This window comes from Tamandua tetradactyla, chromosome 4 (genome assembly GCF_023851605.1).
Source record: "Tamandua tetradactyla isolate mTamTet1 chromosome 4, mTamTet1.pri, whole genome shotgun sequence".
NCBI lineage: Eukaryota > Metazoa > Chordata > Mammalia > Pilosa > Myrmecophagidae > Tamandua > Tamandua tetradactyla.
The window spans coordinates 118,213,941-118,224,329 of record NC_135330.1 but is presented as its reverse complement, the minus strand read 5'-3'; the positions used below and the strand labels follow the sequence as shown (position 1 = coordinate 118,224,329).

The window sequence follows — 10,389 nt, the reverse complement described above, 5'->3', positions numbered from 1 at the left end:
CATTTCATTTCTCTAAAAATGTTATACAAATGTCTTGTAGAATCTCAAAAGGTCAATTAAAATGGCTAAGAAAACATCATTTATTTTTCTTCCTCCTTCTCTCTCCTCTCTTTTTTCATCCTATGATAGTTCATTCAGAAATTCAGTTACCTATTCTTGAGCACATTTCCCTTAAATCTGTTCAGTGTGTAAGAAATGTTACTATTCCATCACCAAACAATAAACACAGAAGAGAAATTAGCATGTTATTAAAGATTCAGGAAAAAAATTCTAGTGGGATACAGAAAAATTTATAAACCTAAGCATCTGGCCATTTACCATGTATATGTATCATGACTACCATATGTATCAACAAACCTTTAAAAGGAAAGACCTTACACTTTTCTTGTATTTAACAATATGTTTGTGTTATTTAGTTTCTATTTGTGGACCTTCCCTTCCACTGTTCACAGAGAAACACAGAATAGATACAAAAACCATAATGAAATACCCATATATACCACCACTTAGGGAAATATTTTAGAGGAAACATACTTTCATTACTGGCCCCAAATGCCATTATCCACTTACATCTTTTGTCAAACTTTAATATAAAAATATCTTATATGTTGGTAATAAAGACCATTTACAGTGACTTACAAAATTGACAGAATATTTTAATGCCACACAAAACGTTCTATACATAGCTTAAAGTTTTAAAGTTCTTTGCTGGCACTTGATTGTATGGTTGATAGACACAATTACCACTGATCTCAATAAAATACTGTTTTTAGTTTATACATATTTTCAAAATGAGTATCACCTAAAAACATTAAAAAACAACTCACCTTCCTGCAGAAGAGTCCAAGACAAACAACAAAACTATACATACAAAATATTTTTTAAGTCAGTACATGACCAATTGATAAAGATTTATATTACTCAATAATATATCCAGTAAATAAAAAGGATGTTTTCTGACTTAATAAAGCTTATCCAGTAGAGATTGAAAATATTGACTTACAAAGCAAAACAACTTGCCTTGTGCTTTTATTTATATATACATTTTTTGGTTCAGAAGGGTTTTGAAAAGATTGATGATACTACTAGAATGGAATTTTAAAAAATAGAAAGTTGGTCACAGCAAATACACATTTTGTTTTCTAAAATTAAAACTAAAATTTCTTTTCAAACAGCTGAATCCTGATTTTTTATTTTCTGTGAGCTAGTAAGGCCATTCTGCATATTACCAAAATGAAATTAGTATTCAATAACTTTTCTACATGTATCCATTTTTTTTTTCTTTGCAGCAGAGAGGAAAACCAAACCCAAAACTTCAATTATATTTAACTAGGAATACATTTTGTAAAAATTGACTAGTTTAACATTCTGGAAATCTATTACTTTCATTATCCTGAGGGAAAATATGTACCTTCAAAATTACCTAGAAATTCCTAACCCAATCAGTCTTCTATTATAAAAATTTAAATTAGTTACATTGCTTGTAGCACTAAACAGAATTTTTAAATTAATAACATTAAATTAGGATTAAAAAAAACAAATACACTAGCTAATCAAAATGACCCATTGGTGCGACAAATACTTGAACAATGAGAAAACCCATTGAGCATTCTGGTTGATTATATAGTCCATTTTTGCAAAGAATTTTACTATTTTAGTTGTGGCCTTTTAGTACACCAAATAATTAAATTGATTTTGTAGACTACTTAAATTTAATATTATACTAGTACTTCAAAGCATTACCATTTACCAAATCTGCACTCTTATTCAACTTAAGTTTTGTGTTTCTTTCAGGAAAAGGAATGGATATTTTCCAAGATACTTTACATAGAAGTAAGAAATACCTTATAGTTTTAAACTACAATCAGCTGTGCTGATCCTGTGCATTTCACTGAGGTGCTATCCGTACCCAGACTTCATCATCAGAAAAAGAACTTGAACTTCCTGACTCAGAGTCCAGTTCACTGAGTCCATCTAAGTCCCATTCAACACTAGACTCACTCCGTGCCTCATATTCATCAGTGATATAATTCTGACCTGGTTCAAGGCAGGAAGGATAAACCCGAGCACAGAGGCAAATAAAACCAGAGTCAAAATGCAAGAGGCCCAACATGGTGCCTTTATTAATCCACTGGTCTTCCCTGGTGTCATATTCATACACAGTGACCCTGTTCTTTTTCCACTGTGGGGCACTGGAGGCAATAAGCAGCAACTTTTGGCCATGATTAACAATCTGGTAGTTATGGGTCTCTGAGTTCAAGGGAATATTACTAATTCGCCTCCATTCTCCCCTGGCTGGGTTGTAGACCTTCATGACAGGAATATCACAGATACAATAGATCTCATCATTAAAGGCACAGGCTTCCTGAAAGTCACTACGATTAAGAGAAGCACAGTTCAGCCACATGTTGTGGCTAGGATCATAGCAGAAAACGTGCTTACTGTTGACAGCATAAAGATAGTTCTGAACCACTATCAGTTCAAAGGAAAAAAAAGAATGGGGTACAGGAGCCACTAGTGCCCATTGGTTCCTCTGAACACTGTAGCATTCCACTTCTTTCAGTTTAAATCCAGTAACAGGGTTTCGCCCACCCAAAATATAGATGTAGCCATTGAGGTATGCCACATCCATGCCCTCCCGATATAGCAAGCGGTCTGCAAGTCTCTGCCAACTATTCTGGGCTGGCTTATACACCCAAAGGTCTTTCCTGGGCTGGGCAGCAAGATAGATGTCATGGTCTGGGGAGACACAGACAGCAGAGGAGGTGATGCTCTTGGAGTGGGTGGGGACGGTCAAAGGTGACTGCATTGTGTAAATGTCTCCTGAATATGGGTCATAACAGAGAAAGGGATCTCTGGTGTGTCCAAAGAAGATCACCATCTCCTTGGCGCACATACCCATCCTCAGAGGAGGATTTTCTGCTGAGGATACAACTGAGCCGCTGCTACTGTTTGGCTTTGGCATTGGACTCTTACACATCATGTCTCCATAGCGCAGCTGCAGGGCCCCTTCAATAACATCCAGGCAGTGTTTCCTCACAATGGGCTTAGTCAGCAGCCCTTCCAGGTAGTCCTGGTCCTTTTCGTCGAAGTGTGTCCAGCGGACACACTGGAAGACTTCTGCAGCGCTGGGACCCCGCTCCTTGGGAGCAGCCTCCAACCACTGCAGCGCCACATGGCACACAGTTCGCTCACTCTCTATGTTCAGACTATCCAGGCGCAGGACAGCAAGCAGCTGGGCCAGGGTCAGATCTGCCAGAGTCTCCTCCCGATTGGAACCCATGCGGCTGAGCTGCTTGAAGTTGTGAGCTATAAACGACTGGGCTTGAGATCGCAGCTTACGGTGGTCGAAAGCATCGGCGAACTTGAGGATGGCGGTGCAGTTGACTAGGTCGAGGCGTCTGGCTAAGAAGGAGGCGCATGCTTCCCGCACATACTCCAGCTGGAGCATGTCGGAGGCCGCGTAGAGGCGCTGCACGTTGGCCTCGCTCAAAGACAAGCGACCCGTGTAGCAGTAGTCAACCAACACCTCGAAAGACTCGACATCCACATCATGCATGGTCACGCTCGCCTGCTGGCTCTCGTACATGCCGCCCGTGAACATGCTCTTGAAGTAGGGGCACGCAGCCGCCAGCACGTTGCGGTTGCAAGTGAAGAGCCGGCCCGTGCCCGGCCCGCTACCCGGTGTCACCACCTCGATGGTCACGTCGCAAAGCAGTCGGGCGTCGTAGAAGGACTTGAGCTGTGCCAGCAGGGCTGCAGAATGCGCCGTGTCCTTCAGCTCCTCCGGACCCGTGAAAAAGGCCGAAACCGAGGGCGTGGAAATCCTTTTGGCCCGCCTCGCGTCACGGGGGCAGGCCAGACGGCGAGAGCGCGGGGCTTCTTCCCAAGTCTGCATGGTGGCGATGGCGACAGGGCGCTGAGGGCGAGAACCACTGCAGGATTCTGTTCTGGCTCCTCACCCTCCTCCCGCTGAAGCTATGACTCCGGCGTGAGTAAAAAGACTGCTGCCCCAGTTGCACTTACGTAATTCAAACCAGTGCTGCGGCCCCGCTTTCGGTTATCGTTTAAACAGTCCCTGACTCACCTTCTCTCAGTTCCGCGCCCCTCGGTTACCTCAGCGGGCTCTCACAGGATCCTCTGCCTGAAGCCCAGCGAGCCACCACAGCCACGCTGGCGATTCTAATGGAAGCAGGCGAACTACTACTCCCAGGCTGCCTTTCGGGCCCCGAAGCATGCTGGGGGCCGTGGGACTCAAGGGAAACCAAGGACAGCCCGGAGCTGCTTTGCATGCTGGGAGGAATAGTTTGAGTTAACTTCGGAGGATTTATGGAGAGTGGTTTAGTGACAGAATGAGAAGGCGCTGATTTCCCTCGACTTTATAGTTAAGAATATTGACTTTGGAGTGCAGTTTAGATCTACCGTTCTAGTATTAATTGTGTGACTTCTCGTTGAAAACTGTTTTCTCTTTTGTAAAGTGGGGATAATGGGGTTGCGTGAGGGTTGATTGAGATAAATTGTACAGATCATAGGACGGTTCGATTAGTATTTGTGGATTAGTAGAATAATTAATAAAGTGCTTACACGGTGCCTAATATACAACGAATCAATATTTGTCTGAGAAGTCCCGCTCCCTGCTACCGCTTCCAGAAGGGCGCAGAGCAGCCGCGTGTGGTAGGAAGACCGAGCTGGCCAGCAGGGCGGCAGAATGCACGGTATCCTTCAGCTTCTCTGGGTGGGTGATAATGGCCAAAACCTGGTGCCTGGAAATCCTCTTGGGTCGCCTCCCGCCGTGGGTTGGCAAGGCTGGCAAGAGCGCGGGGCTTCTTCTCGGGACTGGTTGGTGGAGGCAGAGGCAGGGCGCTGGAGAGCGAGAATCCTTAGAATTCTAAGCTCTTTTTGAACTACGAAAAATGGCACACGCTGATCTGAAATCATAAGTCTAGACATATATCAAAGGTAAGTGAAAACGTAAGTCCACAGAAGACTTGTAAAGGAATGTCCATAAGTGGCTTTATTCATAATAACCAAACGCTGGAAACAGCCCACGTGTCCATCCACAAGAGAATGAATAAACAAATTATGGTATATTCATACTGTGTAGTACTATACAGAAATGCAATGGGAAGAACCTCTCAATAATGTGGTTGAGTATCAAAAATTTTATTTTAAGCAAAAGAAACCAGATACACAAGAGTATGTACTGTGTAACTATTTGTGTGACGTTCCAAAAGAGAGAAACTGGTGAATAAAAAACAACTGTCACTGTTGGATGGGTAAAGTTGACAGATTATTGGACTGACTGGAAAGGAGCATGAGGAAACCTTCCGGGATGATGGAAATGTTCTCTTCTTGATTAGGCTGGTAGTTAAACACTGGTGGATAATTGCCAAATGTGCTGACTGTACACTTAAGAACTGTATATTTATTTAATGTATTTTTGTATTAAATACATTCATTTATTGTATTTTATTTAATTAAAATACACCTCAAATATATATACCTCAAATTTAAAATACTGCGTAATTTTGGGGAGAACTGTTGTCAGTGTAAATTTATTATTGCTTATTCTTTTCTAATATTAATTTGCATGTCAGGTCCTTAATACCTCCCCAAACCTATAAATAATGTACCCCAAGCACTGTAGCACAGTTAATGGTATTAAAACGGTAGATTATATATTAAAAGGATTACAAGTATTGATTTGTGTTACTGCTTTTATGAACCTGTGATAAAAACCTTACCTCCCCAAACCTATAAATACCTCCCCAAACCTATAAATAATGTACCCCAGGCACTGTAGCACAGTTAATGGTATTAAAACGGTAGATTATATATTAAAAGGATTACAAGTATTGATTTGTGTTACTGCTTTTATGAACCTGTGATAAAAACCTTACCTAATATATTGTAGTTTGTCCCTTTTGTGTTCTATTGTTGATAACATCAACAATAGATAAAAAAAATTATGGTTTTCATACTTTAAGAACATATATTTAAAAGATGGAAAATGCCAGTTAATCGATATATGAGTTTAAATAGAAAAGTGCTGAAAATTGTTTTGATAAAACCTTGCTTATTTGATAGTGCACTAATAGATATATGTGAGTCCTTTGGTTTGGACCAAGCTAAACTAAAAAATGAACACTTGTGGTTAAATATGCCTTTCCTACCTGTCCTCAGATGGGATCTTCTGTATTAACTCCTATCAAATATGTCCCTCTGGAACTTGGTCCTGACTTTACCTTAAGTGTATTCACCAACTTGCACTCCCCTTGCTCCCATTGAGTTAGGCTTTCCATTTTTAAAAGGATGAGAAAATTGGGAGAGGAAGTAAGGTGAGAAGTCTGTTGTGTGTACCTATATCACAGAAAGTATATTCATGGCTTTCTACGTTTCAGAAAGGGATATTGAACAAGGGTATGTGTATAAGACAGAGGGTAATCATGAATGGTAGAGAAGGCATTTTTCTGTCACACAGAGTGGGAGGGAATGATTGAATGTTGAAGAGAATAGGATTAATTTATGTCCACAGAAAGGTGGTAAAGTCCTACTGAGAATTTGTGTATGGACACTTAGTACCTGATTAAAGTACCTATTAGCATTTTAGTACTTTATATAAGAGTAAACTACATCTGAAGGCTTCAAAATGTGAAGGGTCTCCAAAAAAAGTCATGGAAGTGATAGTGCCTAAAATAATATTGCTTTTAAATAATCTGACTTTAAAATAATTTGATTTTCTCTATTCCAACGGACTCTGTTTTGTTTTGTTTTTGCATGGATAGGCACCAGGAACCAAACCTGGCTGCTTTTGTTTTTAATTGTTGGCTGCCACAGGAGTTTTATGGGGTCCCCTTTTCCTTACTTGGAAAGTGCCTGGTGAGTGAGCTGCCTGCCAGGCCTGACTTCTGTTCTACATTATTTAGTGGCAGCTAACCTATTTCAAACCTGTCATGTACTTTTGAAAAGAATTCCTTTTAATTTTTTATTGACTGTCACTAATTTGTTGATACTAGGTCCATGACTTAATTTCAAATTTAAAGAAGTCTCTGAAGTGTAATTTAAAAATAAATTTTGCTGGTCCTTCACAGTTTACAGATACCTTGCACATGAAGCAATAAACTTTGACTTTCCAGAATTTTTACAGATACCCTGATAACATCCTCAGCTTATATGTTCATTTCCTAAGATTTTTCAAGTAACAGAGAAAAGATGTCAACTTTATCTTTGTGCTTTCAGAGACTAACAGTTCTACATGAACAAAGTGTGATTATGAGTTTAATTGAATCCCTCTGTACAAAAACAATGTGTATAACAATTGAAATTACTTATTGATAGAATAACAGATGTCCTAGTTCCTTGGTTCACCATGTATTGTTTGAGAACTAGCAGTATCACCACTACCTGGAAGCCTGTAAGTAATGTAGAATGACAGGTCCCAGACTTAATGGTATAAAAATCTGCATTATAACAAGATCTGCAGGTGATTTGTGTGTATACTAAAGTTTAAGAAAACCACTTTCCTATGTTCTTCTAGGTCTATAACTCAGCATTCGTCTTGACTTCTTTTCCCACCAGATAAATTACATGCTTTAAGAAAAAGCCAAGGCTGGAGGATGAGAAGTGTAGAAGGACAACCAGACACCTCATGCAGGTGGCTGGCTTCCTTTGGCTGAAGAAGCACTTTCTTTTTAGTCCACTTTTCCTCCTAGACCCTACCCTTCCATGCTATGTTTAGAATGTTAACGGTGATCATTAAATAAATGAATGGTAACAAACTAATACCCCATTATCTTGTGTTCCCTCTCATAATTTTTCACTTTCTTAATTATTCTTCTATTACAGAAATCAAGTTTGGGAGTATGTTGGTTTAAAAGGATGTATGTCCCTAGAGAAGCCATGTTATAATCTAAATCCCATTTTGTAAAGGCAGAATAATCCCTATTCAGTACTGTATATTTGAAATTGTAATCAGATCATCTACCTGGAGATGTGATTTAATCAAGAGTGTTTGTTAAATTGGATTAGGTGATGACATGTCTCCACCTATTTGTGTAGAACTTGATAAGTTTCTGGAGTCCTATAAAAGAGGAAACATTTTGGAGAATGGAAATTCAGAGAGAGCAGAGAATTCTGCAGCACCACAAAGCAGAGAGTCCATCAGCCAGCGCTTTGGAGATGAAGAAGGAAAATGCCTCCCAGGGAGCTTCATGAAATAGGAAGCCAGCAGAGAAAGCTAGGAGATGATGCTGTGCTCGCCATGTGCCCTTCCAGATGAGAGAGAAATCATGACTGTGTTCATGATGTGCCTTCTTGGATGAGAGAGAGAGACCCTGAACTTCATCGGCCTTCTTGAAGCAAGGTATCTTTCCCTGGATGCCTTTGATTGGACATTTCTATAGACTTGTTTTAATTGGGACATTTTCTCAGCCTTAGAACTGTAAACTAGCAACTTATTAAATTCCCCCTTTTAAAAGCCACTCTGCTTCTGGTATATTGCATTCTAGCAGCTAGCAAACTAGAACAGGGTTTTGATTTTTTTAAAATGTATTTAGTTTTTTCTGAAAAAAAAGTAGAATTTTAAAAATGACATTGCACACTCAATGCAGATTAGTGAAGTTAATTACCTTCATTTTTCCCAGCTTCAAGCAGTGCTTAAATTTGGATAAACATTCCTCTCTGATGTATAAATGCCTAAAAATAAAAATCATAATTTTTCTGTTTGTCACTTTTACACTGTAACTCCCTCATCAACTCAATATTCTCTTGAATTAAATAAGATTTTCCAGAGACCTCAATTATTCCTTGGGGGAAATGCCTGTTCTTGGGAAATAATCATGTTATCGACCCAAATAGGATTAAATTCTCTCTCAATTCAGAGAACATGAAAGGAAAACAGAGGCAAGCTTTCTTTACATAATGCCAACTAATATAGAGAGAATGAAAGTTGTAACCCCAATGTAACAGCTGATTCAGGCAAGGCAAGAATTATTAGATGCTGAATCCATGAGATTAAAGGTTATTGAGTGTATTTGCTACATATTGCTGCATAATGAATTATCCCACCATTTTAACAGCTGAAAACAAGAAACATGAATGAACTCAGTTTCCAAGTGTCAGGTATAATGAAAAGCAGCTTAGCTGGGTGCCTTTCTCTGTTTCAAGGTCTCATCCGAAATTATAGTTAAGCAGTTGGCTAAGGCCACAGTCATCTCAAGACATGACTAGGGCTGAATGATCTGCTTCCAAGCTTACTCATGCAATTCTTGGCAGGCTTCAATTCCTTGATGGCCATTGGACTGAGGGTCTCAGTTTTGCCATACTATGTGGGCCAGTTCATCGGGCTGCTAGCAACACCCAGCTTGCTTGCAGCAGGGAAAGTGGTCTGAGTCTGAGCAGAAGGACAGAGAGTCTGGGCCAGAAGCAGTAGTCTTTCTATAACTTAATACAGGAAATGACATCCCAGCACTTTTGCCATATTCTAATTGTTAGAACAAAGTAAATCCAGTCCACACTCAAGGGGGGTGGGGGTAGGGATTCCACAAGCGCATGAATGCCAGGAATAGGGACCACTGAAGTAATTTCAGAAGCTATCATATGAGGAACCAAATGTTTATATGATGCCAAACTAATACCCCACAGATTACATATGAACAATTAGGGGGGAAATGCGCCACTACAATTGGGAGATTTGGCAGTTTTGTTAATGCTCAAATTTAGCATCACTGATAGTGAGACTTTCTGGTATTACGTGCTTCCAGATGTGATACAATCAGAAGCTCACATCACCTAGGAAATAGTTTTGCCAAATGTGTTTAGCCTGAATTTAATTAATCTTTAGAATTAATTTTAGTCTAACGAGGGGATGGATGAAGCTTTCCAGCACCACAAAGAAGTGGCCACATAAATCCAGAATGTAGACCATTTTACAAAACAACTTTTCTGGAGTCTTTAAAAAGTCAGTATCATTTGGAAATAAGTTAGAGGGGATTAATCTAGAAAGTAGAGATACAACCAAATGCAATGTGTAAATCTGATGGGATCCTAGATTGGACAAAACAAACACAAATAGTTTAAAAGACATTGTGGAAAAAATGCAAAAAAAAAAAAGATGTGGGACAATTGAAGATAATTTTATTAGGTGTGATGGAATTATTATTTTGTAGATGAATATCTTTATCCTTAGGAGATGCATGCTGCATTAGTCAGGATTCTCAAGAGAAACAGAACCAAAAGGAGGATGCAACCGTAGGGATGAATGAATCTAAAACCTGTAGGGCAGGCTGCAAGCTCACAGCTCCAATGAATGTCTTCAATGAGCTCCCCAGAAGAGGATGGAAGACTGAGAGACTCTCTCTTCTGAATTTTCCTTAAAAGCTTTCATTGAAA

The 10,389-nt window shown here is 39.6% G+C and overlaps 1 protein-coding gene across 1 annotated transcript; it reads right to left on the bottom strand.

Annotated features, from left to right (window-relative positions):
- Window positions 1–412: 412 nt before the first annotated feature.
- LOC143681381 (kelch repeat and BTB domain-containing protein 7) lies at window positions 413–4,091 on the bottom strand. The gene has a single exon (XM_077158373.1). It carries the CDS (start codon window positions 3,896–3,898, stop codon window positions 1,889–1,891), a length of 2,010 nt encoding a protein of 669 aa, XP_077014488.1. The 5' UTR covers window positions 3,899–4,091; the 3' UTR covers window positions 413–1,888.
- Window positions 4,092–10,389: the final 6,298 nt, after the last annotated feature.